At 53.5% G+C, this 19,372-nt stretch overlaps 1 protein-coding gene across 1 annotated transcript in view; it reads right to left on the reverse strand.

Moving 5' to 3' along the window:
• Positions 1–17,847, reverse strand: part of LOC142906241 (rho guanine nucleotide exchange factor 11-like) — a 105,111-nt gene extending 87,264 nt beyond the window's left edge. The window contains exons 1-5 of the mRNA XM_076053621.1: positions 17,833–17,847; positions 14,813–14,905; positions 11,341–11,383; positions 3,018–3,129; positions 1,009–1,128 (exon numbers count right to left, since the gene is read on the reverse strand). Of these exons, the coding sequence (XP_075909736.1) occupies positions 1,009–1,128; positions 3,018–3,129; positions 11,341–11,383; positions 14,813–14,851 (314 nt within the window). The 5' untranslated portion in view covers positions 14,852–14,905; positions 17,833–17,847. The remainder of the gene's footprint in view (positions 1–1,008; positions 1,129–3,017; positions 3,130–11,340; positions 11,384–14,812; positions 14,906–17,832) is intronic.
• Positions 17,848–19,372: the final 1,525 nt, after the last annotated feature.

Raw genomic sequence — 19,372 nt, forward strand, 5'->3', positions numbered from 1 at the left:
GTGAGCGTAAGTGGTTGTGAGCGTGGGTGGTGAGTGGTGAGTGGTGGTGAGCATGAGTGGTGAGTGGTGGTGAGTGTGAGTGGTGGTGAGCGTGAGTGGTGGTGAGTGGTGAGTGGTGGTGAGCGTGAGTGGTGGTGAGCGTGAGTGGTCAGAATGAGTGGTGGTGAGCGTGAGTGGTGAGTGGTGGTGAGCGTGAGTGGTGAGTGGTGGTGAGCGTGAGTGGTGAGTGGTGGTGAGCGTGAGTGGTGAGTGTGAGTGGTGGTGAGCGTGAGTGGTGAGCGTGAGTGGTGAGCGGTGGTGAGCGTGAGTGGTGAGCGTGAGTGGTGAGTGGTGGTGAGCGTGAGTGGTGAGTGGTGGTGAGCGTGAGTGGTGAGTGGTGGTGAGTGGTGGTGAGCGTGAGTGGTGAGTGGTGAGTGGTGGTGAGTGGTGGTGAGCATGAGTGGTGAGTGGTGGTGAGCGTGGTGAGTGGTGGTGAGTGGTGGTGAGTGTGGTGAGTGGTGGTGAGTGTGGTGAGTGGTGGTGAGTGGTGGTAAGTGTGAGTGGTGGTGAGCGTGGAGAGTGGTGGTGAGTGGTGAGTGGTGGTGAGTGTGGTGAGTGGTGGTGAGTGGTGAGCGTGGTGGTGAGCGTGAGTGGTGAGTGGTGGTGAGTGGTGAGTGGTGGTGAGCGTGAGTGGTGAGTGGTGGTGAGCGTGGTGAGTGGTGGTGAGTGGTGAGCGTGGTGGTGAGCGTGAGTGGTGGTGAGTGTGGTGAGTGGTGGTGAGTGTAAGTGGTGAGTGGTGGTGAGCGTGAGTGGTGAGCGTGAGTGGTGAGTGGTGAGTGGTGGTGAGTGGTGGTGACTGGTGGTGAGCGTGAGTAGCGAGTGGTGGTGAGCGTGGTGAGTGGTGAGTGGTGGTGAGTGTGAGTGGTGAGTGGTTGTGAGCATGGTGAGTAGTGGTGATTGGTGAGTGGTGGTGAGCGGTGAATGGTGGTGAGTATGAGTGGTGAGTGTGGTGAGTGGTGGTGAGCGTACATCATGTTGCTGATCTTGGTGAGACTGTGCTCAGCGAGGTGAACCTCCTTCACCGCGTTGGGAACGGGTGGCAACATCGTCTCTCCAAACATCGTCCCCAGCCCCATCACCCTCCGCCTCCTACATCACCATCACCATCATCACCACCATCACCACCATCACCATCACCACCACCATCACCACCATCAACATCGTCAACATCACCATCACCACCATCACCACCATCACCATCGCCACCATCACCACCATCAACGTCGTCAACATCATCAACATCGTCAAAATCGTCTCTCCAAACATCGTCCCCAGCCCCATCACCCTCCGCCTCTTACATCACCATCACCACCATCACCATCACCACCACCATCAACATCGTCAACATCGTCCACATCGTCCAGCCAATGCAGCCTTGCCTGCCGGAGGAGCTCACCGATGGGACTTTGTCCAGGTCATTCAAGGATCTGTGAGCTCCTCACACAATCCAGCCTGCTTAAACCCAGGATGGATCGTAGGCAGGATAGCCTCAATGTTTCTAACCGGCGAAGATGTTCCATGAGGGGGGTCCACGTTTCGGAAGCGTAGAGAAGGGAGGGAATCACCGTGGCCGAGAAAACTCGAAGCTTGGTGCGGAGCCAGATGCCAGGTAGTATGATGAAATTCTCGCTCGCAACTTTCATCAGCGAGCTGACACCATGCCACTGAGTTTTGAATGGGGTCCTGGGTGTACACCCACCACCGGAGTGGAAGAATGATAGGCGTATCTTAGAGATGACAATCACATCAGTTCCACGGTAGGTCCTGGTGTCAAGGACATGGGCCCGCATCCGCTGTTCTGTCACTATGTAGTCCAGCAGATGTTCTTGCTTGGACCAGGCGTGCATCCATGATGTTGTGTGGATGCGCTAATGCTGGAACAGCGTGTTGGTAATTACAAGCCCATGGGCTGCACAAAAATCTAGCACTCCTACCGTTGTTAATGAGTTGATCTGGCCCATGCCCTCCAATCACTCCAGACCAGGTGCTAGCATCATGACCAACTCGGGCATTGAAGTCACCCAACAAGATGACTCTATCCCGAGGGGCCACTTTAGCCAGCACCTGTGACAGGAGGTCATAGAAGGCATCTGACTCATCGGCTTTGCCTGCATGCCTCCACGGATGTTCGTCTTCGGTGGGGCCATAAGTAACCACGACCACCACTCCTCGCCTCCGGTTGATGGGAAGTCGAGCCCAGAGTAGCTTGGGGCTTACAGCTTCCCACACCTCACCGCCACGCTCCCACGCCCCCTTCATTCTTTTGTTCAGAACAAGAGCTACTCCCTGTTGTTTGGCAGTCTGCTGCCCCGAGTAGAGGACTGTCCACCCCTCATGGTGGCAGGAGCCAGAGCCGGTCGATCAGACCTCCTGAATACCACAGAGATCCAGGCGGTATTGGTCCAGCTCCCGACAGAGGAGTGGCAGCCTCTCCTCCGCAGTGAGCGTTCGAACATTCCACGTGGCCACACAAAGTGGCTTTTTGCGGCATCTGGAGGAGCCCCGAGGGTAAAGATTCAATCTCCTGGCTCTGCCAAATGGGGTTTGGCCAGGAGACGTCATAGACGCCTGTCCCCCCGGCGCCTCCGGCACAAGCTTAGTTAGATTTTGAACACGTGTTTTCGTGGTGCTTGTATTGAAGGTGGAGGGGTCACCAGCCCCTCGCACCCGTCCAGAGCCCCCATTTGGCGGCTGCGGTGGCGACAAGCGCCATGAGGGGTAGAGGCGATCGGAATTGGCCTTCCCCCCACAGCACTGTCCACGACAGAGTCGCCCGTCCTTCCCTCCGTGGCGTCGCTCGCATCCACCACAGCGTTACCGTCACATGCCACCGAGGAAGTAGGGGGTTGTTTTGGCCACCACCATCACCACCATCACCACCACCATCACCACCATCACCACCATCACCACCACCATCACCACCATCACCACCACCATCACCACCATCACCACCATCACCACCATCACCACCATCTCACCGGTAGTCGTCCAGCTGTCCGCGTGCCGTCTCTAGCGCGCCGGGCTGAGCGGTTTCCACCGCACGGCGGACAGCCTCATCGAGCACGAGTCCGGGACGCACACGGCATTCCTCTACACGGTGAGACACACGGTGAGACACGGTGAGACACGGTGAGACACACGGTGAGACACGGGGTGAGACACGGTGAGACACACGGTGAGACACACGGTGAGACACACGGTGAGACACGGTGAGACACACGGTGAGACACACGGTGAGACACACGGTGAGACACGGTGAGACACACGGTGAGACACACGGTGAGACACACGGTGAGACACGGTGAGACACACGGTGAGACACACGGTGAGACACACGGTGAGACATGGTGAGGCACGGTAAGACACGGTGAGACACGGGGTGAGACACGGTGAGACATGGTGAGACACACGGTGAGACACGGGGTGAGACACGGGGTGAGACACGGTGAGACACACGGTGAGACACACGGTGAGACACGGTGAGACACGGTGAGACACACAATGAGACACGGTGAGACACACGGTGAGACACGGTGAGACACACGGTGAGACACACGGTGAGACACGGTAAGACACACGGTGAGACACGGTGAGACATGGTGAGACACACGGTGAGACACGGGGTGAGACACGGGGTGAGACACGGTGAGACACACGGTGAGACACACGGTGAGACACGGTGAGACACACGGTGAGACACACAATGAGACACGGTGAGACACACGGTGAGACACGGTGAGACACACGGTGAGACACACGGTGAGACACGGTAAGACACACGGTGAGACACGGGGTGAGACACGGGGTGAGACACACGGTGAGACACGGGGTGAGACACGGGGTGAGACAAACGGTGAGACACACGGTGAGACACAGGGTGAGACACGGTGAGACACACGGTGAGACACACGGTGAGACACGGTGAGACACACGGTGAGACATGGGGTGAGACACGGGGTGAGACACACGGTGAGACACGGTGAGACACGGTGAGACACACGGTGAGACACGGGGTGAGACACGGGGTGAGACAAACGGTGAGACACGGTGAGACACACGGTGAGACACACGGTGAGACACACGGTGAGACACACGGTGAGACACGGTGAGACACACGGTGAGACACACGGTGAGACACGGGGTGAGACACACGGTGAGACACACGGTGAGACACACGGTGAGACACACGGTGAGACACGGGGTGAGACACACGGTGAGACACACGGTGAGACACACGGTGAGACACACAGTGAGACACGGGGTGAGACACACGGTGAGACACACGGTGAGACACGGGGTGAGACACACGGTGAGACACACGGTGAGACACACAGTGAGACACACGGTGAGACACACGGTGAGACACGGGGTAAGACACACGATGAGACACACGGTGAGACACACGGTGAGACACGGGGTGAGACACGGGGTGAGACACGGGGTGAGACACGGGGTGAGACACACGGTGAGACACACGGTGAGACACACGGTGAGACACACGGTGAGAGACACGGTGAGACACACGGTGAGACACACGGTGAGACACACGGTGAGACACGGGGTGAGACACACGGTGAGACACACGGTGAGACACGGTGAGACACACGGTGAGACACACGGTGAGACACACGGTGAGACACACGGTGAGACACGGTGAGCCACGGTGAGACACACGGTGAGACATGGGGTGAGACACACGGTGAGACACACAGTGAGACACACGGTGAGACACGGGGTGAGACACACGGTGAGACACACGGTGAGACACACGGTGAGACATGGTGAGGCACGGTGAGACACGATGAGACACGGTGAGACACACGGTGAGACACGGGGTGAGACACACGGTGAGACACACGGTGAGACACACGGTGAGACACACGGTGAGACACACGGTGAGACACACGGTGAGACACACAGTGAGACACACGGTGAGACACGGGGTGAGACACACGGTGAGACACACGGTGAGACACACGGTGAGACATGGTGAGGCACGGTGAGACACGGTGAGACACGGTGAGACACACGGTGAGACATGGGGTGAGACACACGGTGAGACACACGGTGAGACACGATGAGACACACGGTGAGACACGGGGTGAGACACACGGTGAGACACACGGTGAGACACGGGGTGAGACACGGTGAGACACGGGGTGAGACACACAGTGAGACACACGGTGAGACACGGTGAGACACACGGTGAGACACACGGTGAGACACACGGTGAGACACACGGTGAGACACGGTGAGACACACGGTGAGACACACGGTGAGACACACGGTGAGACATGGTGAGGCACGGTGAGACACGATGAGACACGGTGAGACACGGTGAGACACACGGTGAGACACACGGTGAGACACGGGGTGAGACACACGGTGAGACACGATGAGACACGGGGTGGGACACGGTGAGACACACGGTGAGACACACGGTGAGACACGGGGTGAGACACACGGTGAGACACGATGAGACACGGGGTGGGACACGGTGAGACACGGTGAGACACGGTGAGACACGGTGAGACACACGGTGAGACACACGGTGAGACACGGTGAGACCCACGGTGAGACACGGGGTGGGACAGGTGAGACAATGAGAGACGGTGAGACACGGGGTGGGACACGGGGTGGGACACGGTGATGTCGATGTTGTTGACAATGGTGATGGTGACGATGTTGTTGACGATGGTGATGGTGTTGTTGACGATGGTGATGGTGACGATGTTGTTGACAATGGTGATGGTGACGATGTTGTTGACAATGGTGACGATGGTGTTGACAATGGTGATGGTGTTCACAATGGTGACGATGTTGTTGACAATGGTGACGATGTTGTTGACCATGGTGACGATGTTGTTGATGATGGTGATGGTGTTGTTGACGATGGTGATGGTGACGATGTTGTTGACAATGGTGATGGTGACGATGTTGTTGACAATGGTGATGATGTTGTTGACAATGGTGACGATGTTGTTGACAATGGTGACGATGTTGTTGACAATGGTGATGGTGACGATGTTGTTGACAATGGTGACGATGTTGTTGACAATGGTGATGATGGTGTTCACAATGGTGATGGTGATGATGTTGTTGACAATGGTGACGATGGTGTTCACAATGGTGACGATGTTGTTGACAATGGTGACGATGTTGTTGACAATGGTGACGATTCATAATAAAGGTTTTTGGGTTAGATCGCGTTTATTTATAAATGTGTCGCAACCCTCCACCACCCGACACGGCCAATCAGCAAAAAAAGTGTCACGTTGACAAAAGACATAATTCACTACTTCAGCCCACCGGTGTGTTGAAGAGTTAATCCACATTTACAGTTTGAGTACGACGTTTCGCTGGTAAATACATCCAGCATCATCAAGCAATTCGCCAGAATGGTAAAGCCCTCGCTTGCTCCCAGAATGGTAAAGCCCTCGCTTGCTCCCGGTTTTTATATATATTTTTATATATAAAAACCGGGAGCAAGCGAGGGCTTTACCATTCTGGCGAATTGCTTGATGATGCTGGATGTATTTACCAGCGAAACGTCGTACTCAAACTGTAAATGTGGATTAACTCTTCAACACACCGGTGGGCTGAAGTAGTGAATTATTTGTCTTTTGTCAACGTGACACTTTTTTTGCTGATTGGCCGTGTCCGGTGGTGGAGGGTTGCGACACATTTATAAATAAACGCGATCTAACCCAAAAACCTTTATTATGAATAATATTGGTCGCGAAAGCCTACGTGTTAATGGTGACGATGTTGCTGATGTTGCTGACAATGGTGACGATGGTGTTCACGATGGTGATGATGTTGTTGACAATGGTGACGATGTTGTTGACAATGGTGATGATGTTGTTGACAATGGTGACGATGTTGCTGACAATGGTGACGATGTTGTTGACGATGGTGACGATGTTGTTGACAATGGTGATGGTGACGATGTTGTTGACGATGGTGATGGTGACGATGTTGTTGACAATGGTGATGGTGACGATGTTGTTGACAATGGTGACGATGTTGTTGACAATGGTGACGATGTTGTTGACAATGGTGATGATGTTGTTGACAATGGTGACGATGTTGTTGACAATGGTGACGATGGTGTTGACAATGGTGATGGTGACGATGTTGTTGACGATGGTGATGGTGACGATGTTGTTGACAATGGTGACGATGTTGTTGACAATGGTGATGGTGATGATGTTGTTGACGATGGTGATGGTGACGATGTTGTTGACAATGGTGATGGTGACGATGTTGTTGACAATGGTGACGATGTTGTTGACAATGGTGATGGTGACAATGTTGTTGACGATGGTGATGGTGACGATGGTGTTGACAATGGTGATGGTGACGATGTTGTTGACAATGGTGACGATGGTGTTAACAATGGTGATGGTGATGATGTTGTTGACAATGGTGATGATGTTGACAATGGTGACGATGTTGTTGACAATGGTGATGGTGACGATGTTGTTGACAATGGTGATGATGGTGTTCACGATGGTGACGATGTTGTTGACGATGGTGACGATGTTGTTGACAATGGTGACGATGTTGTTGACAATGGTGATGGTGACGATGTTGTTGACGATGGTGATGGTGACGATGTTGTTGACAATGGTGATGGTGACGATGTTGTTGACGATGGTGATGGTGACGATGTTGTTGACAATGGTGACGATGTTGTTGACAATGGTGATGGTGACGATGTTGTTGACAATGGTGATGGTGACAATGTTGTTGACAATGGTGATGGTGACGATGTTGTTGACAATGGTGACGATGTTGTTGACAATGGTGACGATGTTGTTGACAATGGTGACGATGTTGTTGACAATGGTGACGATGGTGTTGACAATGGTGATGGTGACGATGTTGTTGACGATGGTGATGGTGACGATGTTGTTGACAATGGTGACGATGTTGTTGACAATGGTGATGGTGATGATGTTGTTGACGATGGTGATGGTGACGATGTTGTTGACAATGGTGATGGTGACGATGTTGTTGACAATGGTGACGATGTTGTTGACAATGGTGATGATGTTGTTGACGATGGTGATGGTGACGATGTTGTTGACAATGGTGATGGTGACAATGTTGTTGACGATGGTGATGGTGATGATGGTGTTGACAATGGTGATGGTGACGATGTTGTTGACAATGGTGACGATGGTGTTAACAATGGTGATGGTGATGATGTTGTAGACAATGGTGATGGTGACGATGTTGTTGACAATGGTGATGGTGACGATGTTGTTGACGATGGTGATGGTGACGATGGTGTTGACAATGGTGATGGTGACGATGTTGTTGACAATGGTGACGATGGTGTTAACAATGGTGATGGTGATGATGTTGTTGACAATGGTGATGGTGATGGTGTTGTTGACGATGGTGATGGTGACGATGTTGTTGACGATGGTGATGGTGACGATGTTGTTGACAATGGTGATGATGGTGTTCACGATGGTGACGATGTTGTTGACGGTGGTGACGATGTTGTTGACAATGGTGATGGTGACGATGTTGTTGACAATGGTGATGATGGTGTTCACGATGGTGACGATGTTGTTGACAATGGTGACGATGTTGTTGACAATGGTGATGGTGACGATGTTGTTGACAATGGTGATGATGGTGTTCACGATGGTGACGATGTTGTTGACGATGGTGACGATGTTGTTGACAATGGTGACGATGTTGTTGACAATGGTGATGGTGACGATGTTGTTGACGATGGTGATGGTGACGATGTTGTTGACAATGGTGACGATGTTGTTGACAATGGTGATGGTGACGATGTTGTTGACAATGGTGATGGTGACGATGTTGTTGACAATGGTGATGGTGACGATGTTGTTGACAATGGTGACGATGTTGTTGACAATGGTGACGATGTTGTTGACAATGGTGACGATGGTGTTGACAATGGTGATGGTGACGATGTTGTTTTACAATGGTGATGGTGACGATGGTGTTGACGATGGTGACGATGTTGTTGACAATGGTGATGGTGACGATGTTGTTGACGATGGTGATGGTGACGATGTTGTTGACAATGGTGACGATGTTGTTAACAATGGTGACGATGTTGTTGACAATGGTGACGATGTTGTTGACAATGGTGACGATGTTGTTGATAATGGTGACGATGTTGTTGACAATGGTGACGATGTTGTTCACAATGGTGACGATGTTGTTGACAATGGTGATGATGTTGTTCACAATGGTGACGATGTTGTTGACAATGGTGATGGTGACGATGTTGTTGACAATGGTGACAGTGACGATGTTGTTGACAATGGTGATGGTGACGATGATGTTGACGATGGTGATGGTGACGATGTTGTTGGCAATGGTGATGATGTTGTTGACAATGGTGACGATGTTGTTGACAATGGTGATGATGTTGTTGACAACGGTGACGATGTTGTTGACGATGGTGATGGTGACGATGTTGTTGACAATGGTGACGATGTTGTTGACAATGGTGATGGTGACGATGTTGTTGACAATGGTGACGATGTTGTTGACAATGGTGATGGTGATGATGTTGTTGACAATGGTGACGATGTTGTTAACAATGGTGATGGTGACGATGTTGTTGACAATGGTGACGATGTTGTTGACAATGGTGATGGTGACGATGTTGTTGACAATGGTGATGGTGACAATGTTGTTGACGATGGTGATGGTGACGATGGTGTTAACAATGGTGACGATGTTGTTAACAATGGTGATGGTGATGATGTTGTTAACAATGGTGATGATGTTGTTGACAATAGTGACGATGTTGTTGACAATGGTGACGATGTTGTTGACAATGGTGATGGTGACGATGTTGTTAACAATGGTGATGGTGACGATGTTGTTGACAATGGTGACGATGTTGTTGACAATGGTGATGGTGACGATGTTGTTGACAATGGTGATGGTGATGATGTTGTTGACAATGGTGACGATGTTGTTAACAATGGTGATGGTGACGATGTTGTTGACAATGGTGACGATGTTGTTGACAATGGTGATGGTGACGATATTGTTGACAATGGTGACGATGGTATTGACAATGGTGACGATGTTGTTGACAATGGTGACGATGGTGTTGACAATGGTGACGATGTTGTTGACAATGGTGACGATGGTGTTCACGATGGTGACGATGTTGTTGACAATGGTGACGATGTTGTTGACCATGGTGACGATGTTGTTGACAATGGTGACGATGTTGTTGACAATGGTGACGATGTTGTTGACCATGGTGACGATGTTGTTGACAATGGTGACGATGTTGTTGACAATGGTGACAATGTTGTTAACAATGGTGATGGTGACGATGTTGTTGACAATGGTGACGATGTTGTTGACAATGGTGATGATGTTGTTGACAATGGTGACGATGTTGTTGACAATGGTGACGATGGTGTTCACAATGGTGACGATGTTGTTGACAATGGTGACGATGTTGTTGACAATGGTGACGATGTTGTTGGCAATGGTGATGGTGACAATGTTGTTGACAATGGTGATGGTGACGATGTTGTTGACAATGGTGACGATGGTGTTGACAATGGTGATGGTGACGATGATGGTAATTATGATGGTGATGGTGACGATATTAATTATGATGGTGATGACAATGACGATGGTGATGACGATAGTGATGACGATGGTCTTGATGATGGTGATTACAATGACGATGGTGATGACGATGATGATTACAATGACGATGGTGATGACGATGGTGATGGCGATGACGATGGTGATGACGACGGTGTTGACAATGACGATGGTGATGACAATGACGATGGTGATTACAATGACGATGGTGATGACAATGATGATGGTGATGACGATGGTGATGATGGTAATTATGATGGTGATGGTGACGATGGTGATTATGATGGTGATGACAATGACGATGGTGATAACGATTATGATGGTGATGACGATGGTGATGACGATGGTGATGACGATGGTGATGGTGATGACGATGGTGATGACGATGGTGATGACAATGATGATGGTGATGGTGTTGACAATGGTGATGACGATGACGATGGTGATGACGATGGTGATGACGATGGTGATGACAATGACGATGGTGATGACGATGACGATGGTGGTGACGATGGTGGTGACGATGACGATGGTGATTACAATGACGATGGTAATTATGATGGTGATGACAATGACGATGGTGATTACAATGACGATGGTGATGACGATGACGATGGTGATGACAATGGTGATGACGATGGTGGTGACGATGACGAGTCCACTCACCCACGGCTAAAATCAACTCGTCTGCAACGGGAATCTTCAGAGGCTGTGATCACACAGACAAAGACAAAGGATCCCCCCCGCCCGTGTAGCCCACACAGACCGCCGGGGCAAGTGCGGTGTTAGCGAGCAGCAGCGATGGAGGATGGCGTCGCAGCAATAACCAGGAGGGGCCGCTGGGTTCCAACCACCAGCCTGGCACCACGCTGGGAACGCAGAACCACCTGGCACCAGCACTGATGGTGGTGGTGGTGGTGATGATGGTGGTGATGGTGGTGATGGTGGTGGTGGTGGTGATGGTGATGGTGGTGATGGTGATGATGGTGGTGGTGGTGGTGGTGATGGTGGTGATGGTGGTGATGGTGGTGGTGGTGATGATGGTGGTGGTGATGATGGTGATGGTGATGATGGTGGTGATGGTGGTGATGATGGTGATGGTGGTGATGGTGATGATGGTGGTGATGGTGATGATGGTGGTGGTGGTGGTGATGGTGGTGATGGTGGTGGTGGTGATGATGGTGGTGGTGGTGATGGTGGTGATGGTGGTGGTGGTGATGGTGGTGGTGGTGATGGTGATGGTGGTGATGGTGGTGGTGATGATGGTGATGGTGGTGATGGTGGTGGTGATGATGGTGATGGTGGTGATGATGATGGTGGTGATGATGATGATGGTGGTGGTGGTGATGGTGATGGTGGTGATGGTGGTGGTGATGATGGTGATGGTGGTGATGGTGGTGGTGATGATGGTGATGGTGGTGATGGTGGTGGTGGTGATGGTGGTGGTGATGATGGTGGTGGTGGTGATGGTGATGGTGGTGATGGTGGTGGTGATGATGGTGATGGTGGTGATGGTGGTGGTGATGATGGTGATGGTGGTGATGATGATGGTGGTGATGATGATGGTGGTGGTGGTGATGGTGATGGTGGTGATGGTGGTGGTGATGATGGTGATGGTGGTGATGGTGGTGGTGATGATGGTGATGGTGGTGATGGTGGTGATGATGGTGATGATGGTGGTGATGGTGGTGATGGTGGTGGTGATGATGGTGATGGTTGTGATGGTGATGATGGTGGTGGTGATGATGGTGATGGTGGTGATGGTGGTGAAGGTGGTGATGGTGGTGATGGTGGTGGTGGTGATGATGGTGATGGTGGTGATGGTGATGATGGTGGTGGTGATGGTGGTGATGGTGGTGGTGATGGTGGTGATGGTGGTGATGGTGGTGATGGTGGTGGTGGTGGTGATGGTGGTGATGGTGGTGGTAGTGGTGATGGTGGTGTGATGATGGTGATGGTGGTGATGTTGGTGATGGTGGTGATGGTGGTGATGATGGTGATGATGGTGGTGATGGTGATGATAGTGATGATGGTGATGGTGGTGGTGGTGGTGATGGTGGTGATGGTGGTGATGGTGGTGATGATGGTGATGGTTGTGATGTGATGATGGTGGTGGTGATGATGGTGATGGTGGTGATGGTGGTGAAGGTGGTGATGGTGGTGATGGTGGTGATGGTGGTGGTGATGATGGTGATGGTGGTGATGGTGATGATGGTGGTGGTGATGATGGTGATGGTGGTGATGGTGGTGATGGTGGTGATGGTGGTGGTGGTGGTGGTGATGGTGGTGATGGTGGTGGTGGTGATGGTGATGATGGTGGTGGTGATGATGGTGATGGTGGTGGTGATGATGGTGATGGTGGTGATGGTGGTGGTGGTGGTGATGGTGGTGATGATGGTGATGGTGGTGATGTTTGGTGATGGTGGTGATGGTGGTGGATGGTGATGATGGTGATGATGGTGGTGATGGTGATGATGGTGATGGTGGTGATGGTGATGATGGTGGTGATGGTGGTGATGGTGGTGATGGTGATGGTGGTGATGGTGATGGTGGTGGTGTGGTGGTGATGGTGGTGATGGTGGTGTGGTGGTGATGGTGGTGATGGTGGTGATGGTGGTGAAGGTGGTGATGTGTGGTGATGTGTGGTGATGGTGGTGATGGTGGTGTGGTGGTGATGGTGGTGATGGTGGTGATGGTGGTGAAGGTGGTGATGTGTGGTGATGTGTGGTGATGGTGGTGATGGTGGTGTGGTGGTGATGGTGGTGATGGTGGTGTGGTGGTGATGGTGGTGATGGTGGTGATGGTGGTGTGGTGGTGATGGTGGTGGTGGTGTGGTGGTGATGGTGGTGATGGTGGTGATGGTGGTGATGGTGGTGAAGGTGGTGATGTGTGGTGATGTGTGGTGATGGTGGTGATGGTGGTGTGGTGGTGATGGTGGTGATGGTGGTGATGGTGGTGAAGGTGGTGATGTGTGGTGATGTGTGTGGTGATGGTGGTGATGGTGGTGTGGTGGTGATGGTGGTGATGGTGGTGTGGTGGTGATGGTGGTGATGGTGGTGATGGTGGTGTGGTGGTGATGGTGGTGGTGGTGTGGTGGTGATGGTGGTGATGGTGGTGATGGTGGTGTGGTGGTGATGGTGGTGATGGTGGTGTGGTGGTGTGGTGGTGTGGTGGTGAAGGTGGTGATGGTGGTGATGTGTGGTGATGTGTGGTGATGGTGGTGATGGTGGTGTGGTGGTGATGGTGGTGATGGTGGTGATGGTGGTGAAGGTGGTGATGGTGGTGATGTGTGGTGATGTGTGGTGATGGTGGTGATGGTGGTGATGATGGTGATGTGGTGGTGGTGATGATGGTGATGGTGGTGATGATGGTGGTGGTGGTGATGGTGGTGATGGTGATGATGGTGGTGTGGTGATGGTGGTGATGGTGGTGATGGTGATGATGATTGTGATGGTGGTGATGGTGGTGGTGGTGATGGTGGTGATGGTGATGGTGGTGGTGTGGTGGTGATGGTGGTGATGGTGGTGATGGTGGTGATGGTGGTGATGTGTGGTGATGTGTGGTGATGGTGGTGATGTGTGGTGATGTGTGGTGATGGTGGTGATGGTGGTGATGATGGTGATGGTGGTGGTGGTGATGATGGTGATGGTGGTGATGATGGTGGTGGTGGTGATGGTGGTGATGGTGATGATGGTGGTGTGGTGGTGATGGTGGTGATGGTGGTGATGGTGGTGGTGGTGATGGTGATGATGGTGGTGTGGTGGTGGTGGTGGGTGGTGATGGTGGTGATGGTGGTGATGGTGATGATAGTGATGGTGGTGATGGTGGTGATGGTTGTGATGGTGGTGATGGTGGTGATGATGGTGGTGATGGTGATGGTGATGATAGTGATGGTGGTGATGGTGGTGGTGGTGATGGTGGTGATGGTGATGATGATTGTGATGGTGGTGATGGTGGTGGTGGTGATGGTGGTGATGGTGATGGTGGTGGTGTGGTGGTGATGGTGGTGATGGTGGTGATGGTGGTGATGGTGGTGATGTGTGGTGATGTGTGGTGATGGTGGTGTGGTGGTGTGGTGGTGAAGGTGGTGATGGTGGTGATGTGTGGTGATGTGTGTGATGGTGGTGATGGTACTGACCGCGTTGCGCTCCAGAAAAGTGAAGTAAATCTCTGACATGAGCTTCTTGGGGTCTTTGGAGTGTTGAGCCGCCTCCACGCACAGGTGGAACAGCTGATCTCACACACCGCACCATCACCGCATCATCACCGTCATCGTCAACGCACCGTCACCGCACCATCACCGTCACCGTCAACGCACCGTCACCGCACCATCACCACCACCACCGTCACCGTCACCGCACCATCACCGTCAACGCACCGTCACCGCACCATCACCGTCACCACCGTCACTGTCACCACCATCACCGTCACCACCATCACCGTCACCACCGTCACCACCACCACCGTCACCACCGTCACCACCGTCACCACCATCACCGTCACCACCATCACCGCATCGTCACCACCATCACCGTATCGTCACCACACCATCACCGTCACCACCATCACCGTCACCACCGTCACCGTCACCACCATCACCGTCACCACCATCGCCGTCACCACTGTCACCACCGTGACCGTCACCACCGTCACCGTCACCACCGTCACCGTCACCACCATCACCACCATCACCGTCACCACCGTCACCGTTACCACCGTCACCACCGTCACCACCATCACCACCGTCGCCACCATCACCGTCACCACCACCACCGTCACCGTCACCACCGTCACCGTCACCACCGTCACCGTCACCACCATCACCACCGTCGCCACCATCACCGTCACCACCACCACCGTCACCGTCACCACCGTCACCGTCACCACCGTCACCGTCACCACCATCACCACCGTCGCCACCATCACCGTCACCACCACCACCGTCACCGTCACCACCATCATCGCCACCACCGTCACCGTCACCACCGTCACCACCGTCACCACCGTCACCACCGTCACCGTCACCACCATCACCGTCACCACCACCACCGTCACCGTCACCACCATCACCGTCACCACCGTCACCGTCACCACCATCACCGTCACCACCACCACCGTCACCGTCACCACCATCACCGTCACCACCATCACCGTCACCACCGTCACCGTCACCACCATCACCGTCACCACCGTCACCGTCACCACCATCACCGTCACCACCGTCACCGTCACCACCATCACGAGGAGGAAGTTGTGGCTGCTCACCAGGGCGGCAGGCTCCAGCAGGGACAGCACGTGGTGATGGTGAGTGGTGGTGGTGAGTGGTGGTGGTGAGTGGTGATGGTGGTGAGTGGTGGTGAGTGGTGGTGGTGGTGAGTGGGTGGTGGTGAGTGGGTGGTGGTGGTGGGTGGTGGTGGTGGGTGGTGGTGGTGAGTGGGTGGTGGTGGTGAGTGGGTGGTGGTGGTGAGTGGGTGGTGGTGGTGGTGAGTGGGTGGGGGTGGTGAGTGGGTGGTGATGGTGGTGAGTGGTGGTGGTGGTGAGTGGTAGTGGTGGTGAGTGGTGGTGGTGGTGAGTGGTGTTGGTGAGTGGTGAGTGGTGGTGGTGATGGTGAGTGGTGGTGGTGAGTGGTGGTGGTGAGTGGGTGGTGGTGGGGTGGTGGTGAGTGGGTGGTGGTGAGTGGGTGGTGGTGGTGGTGAGTGGTGGTGGTGGTGAGTGGTGGTGGTGGTGAGTGGTGTTGGTGAGTGGTGAGTGGTGGTGGTGAGTGGTGGTGGTGAGTGGTGGTGGTGAGTGGGTGGTGGTGGGTGGTGGTGGTGGTGGTGAGTGGGTGGTGGTGGTGGTGGTGGTGGTGGTGGTGGGTGGGGTGGTGAGTGGGTGGTGGTGGTGAGTGGTGGTGGTGAGTGGTGGTGGTGGTGAGTGGTGGTGGTGAGTGTTGGTGAGTGGCGGTGAGTAGTGGTGGTGGTGAGAGGTGGTGAGTGTTGGTGAGTGGTGGTGAGTGTTGGTGAGTGTTGGTGAGTGGTGGTGAGTGGTGGTGGTTAGTGGTGAGTGATGGTGGTGAGTGGTGGTGAGTGGTGAGTGTTGGTGAGTGTTGGTGAGTGATGGTGGTGAGTGGTGGTGAGTGGCGGTGAGTAGTGGTGGTGGTGAGAGGTGGTGAGTGTTGGTGAGTGGTGGTGAGTGTTGGTGAGTGTTGGTGAGTGGTGGTGAGTGGTGGTGGTTAGTGGTGAGTGATGGTGGTGAGTGGTGGTGAGTGGTGAGTGTTGGTGAGTGTTGGTGAGTGATGGTGGTGAGTGGTGGTGAGTGGTGAGTGTTGGTGAGTGTTGGTGGTGAGTGTTGGTGAGTGGTGAGTGTTGGTGAGTGTTGGTGAGTGTTGGTGGTGAGTGTTGGTGAGTGGTGGTGAGTGTTGGTGAGTGTTGGTGAGTGGTGGTGGTGAGTGTTGGTGAGTGTTGGTGGTGAGTGTTGGTGAGTGTTGGTGGTGAGTGTTGGTGAGTGGGTGAGTGTTGGTGAGTGGTGGTGAGTGGTGGTGGTGAGTGTTGGTGAGTGTTGGTGAGTGTTGGCGGTGTGAGTGGTGAGTGGTGAGTGTTGGTGGTGAGTGGTGGTGGTGAGTGTTGGTGAGTGTTGGTGAGTGTTGGTGGTGAGTGTTGTTGAGTGTTGGTGGTGAGTGGTGAGTGTTGGTGGTGAGTGGTGGTGAGTGTTGGTGAGTGGTGGTGGTTAGTGGTGAGTGATGGTGGTGAGTGTTGGTGAGTGTTGGTGAGTGTTGGTGGTGAGTGGTGAGTGGTGGTGAGTGGTGGTGAGTGGTGGTGGTGAGTGGTGGTGAGTGGTGGTGGTGAGTGTTGGTGAGTGTTGGTGGTGAGTGTTGGTGAGTGGTGAGTGTTGGTGGTGAGTGTTGGTGGTGAGTGGTGAGTGTTGGTGAGTGTTGGTGGTGAGTGTTGGTGGTGAGTGGTGAGTGTTGGTGGTGAGTGGTGGTGAGTGGTGGTAGTGAGTGGTGGTGGTGGTGGTGGTGAGTGTTGGTGAGTGTTGGTGAGTGTTGGTGGTGAGTGGTGAGTGTTGGTGAGTGTTGGTGAGTGTTGGTGGTGAGTGTTGGTGGTGAGTGGTGAGTGTTGGTGAGTGTTGGTGAGTGTTGGTGGTGAGTGTTGTTGAGTGTTGGTGGTGAGTGGTGCTCACCAGGGCAGCGGGCTCCAGCTGAGACAGCACGTGGTGGTGGTGAGTGTTGGTGAGTGTTGGTGAGTGGTGAGTGTTGGTGATGAGTGTTGGTGAGTGGTGGTGGTGAGTGTTGGTGGTGAGTGTTGGTGGTGAGTGGTGCTCACCAGGGCAGCGGGCTCCAGCTGGACAGCACGTGGTGGTGGTGAGTGTTGGTGAGTGTTGGTGAGTGGTGAGTGTTGGTGGTGAGTGTTGGTGAGTGTTGGTGGTGAGTGGTGCTCACCAGGGCAGCGGGCTCCAGCTGGGACAGCACGTGGTGGTGGTGAGTGTTGGTGAGTGTTGGTGAGTGGTGAGTGTTGGTGATGAGTGTTGGTGAGTGGTGGTGGTGAGTGTTGGTGGTGAGTGTTGGTGGTGGTGAGTGTTGGTGGTGAGTGGTGCTCACCAGGGCAGCGGGCTCCAGCTGGGACAGCACGTGGTGGTGAGTGGTGAGTGTTGGTGAGTGTTGGTGAGTGATGGTGGTGAGTGGTGGTGAGTGGTGAGTGTTGGTGAGTGTTGGTGAGTGATGGTGGTGAGTGGTGGTGAGCGGTGAGTGTTGGTGAGTGTTGGTGGTGAGTGTTGGTGAGTGGTGAGTGTTGGTGAGTGTTGGTGAGTGTTGGTGGTGAGTGTTGGTGAGTGGTGGTGAGTGTTGGTGAGTGTTGGTGAGTGGTGGTGGTGAGTGTTGGTGAGTGTTGGTGAGTGTTGGTGGTGAGTGTTGGTGAGTGTTGGTGGTGAGTGTTGGTGAGTGGTGAGTGTTGGTGAGTGGTGGTGAGTGGTGGTGGTGAGTGTTGGTGAGTGTTGGTGAGTGTTGGCGAGTGTTGGTGGTGAGTGGTGAGTGGTGAGTGTTGGTGGTGAGTGGTGGTGGTGAGTGTTGGTGAGTGTTGGTGAGTGTTGGTGGTGAGTGTTGTTGAGTGTTGGTGGTGAGTGGTGAGTGTTGGTGGTGAGTGGTTGGTGAGTGTTGGTGAGTGGTGGTGAGTGGTGGTGGTTAGTGGTAGTGATGGTGGTGAGTGTTGGTGAGTGTTGGTGAGTGTTGGTGGTGAGTGGTGAGTGGTGGTGAGTGGTGGTGAGTGGTGGTGGTGAGTGGTGGTGAGTGGTGAGTGGTGGTGGTGAGTGTTGGTGAGTGTTGGTGGTGAGTGTTGGTGAGTGGTGAGTGTTGGTGGGTGAGTGTTGGTGGTGAGTGGTGAGTGTTGGTGAGTGTTGGTGGTGAGTGTGGGTGGTGAGAGTGGTGAGTGTTGGTGGTGAGTGGTGGTGAGTGGTGGTGGTGAGTGGTGGTGGTGGTGGTGGTGAGTGTTGGTGAGTGTTGGTGAGTGTTGGTGAGTGGTGAGTGTTGGTGAGTGTTGGTGAGTGTTGGTGGTGAGTGTGGTGGGAGTGGGTGAGTGTTGGTGAGGTTGGTGAGTTGTTGGTGGTGAGTGTTGTTGAGTGTTGGTGGTGAGTGGTGCTCACCAGGGCAGCGGGCTCCAGCTGGGACAGCACGTGGTGGTGGTGAGTGTCCTGGTGAGTGTTGGTGACGTGGGTGAGCTGTTGGTGA

The sequence above is a fragment of the Petromyzon marinus genome, chromosome 62, assembly GCF_048934315.1.
Source record: "Petromyzon marinus isolate PM22_M1 ecotype Great Lakes invasive population chromosome 62, UKy_Petmar_22M1.pri1.0, whole genome shotgun sequence".
Taxonomy (NCBI): Eukaryota; Metazoa; Chordata; class Hyperoartia; order Petromyzontiformes; family Petromyzontidae; genus Petromyzon; species Petromyzon marinus.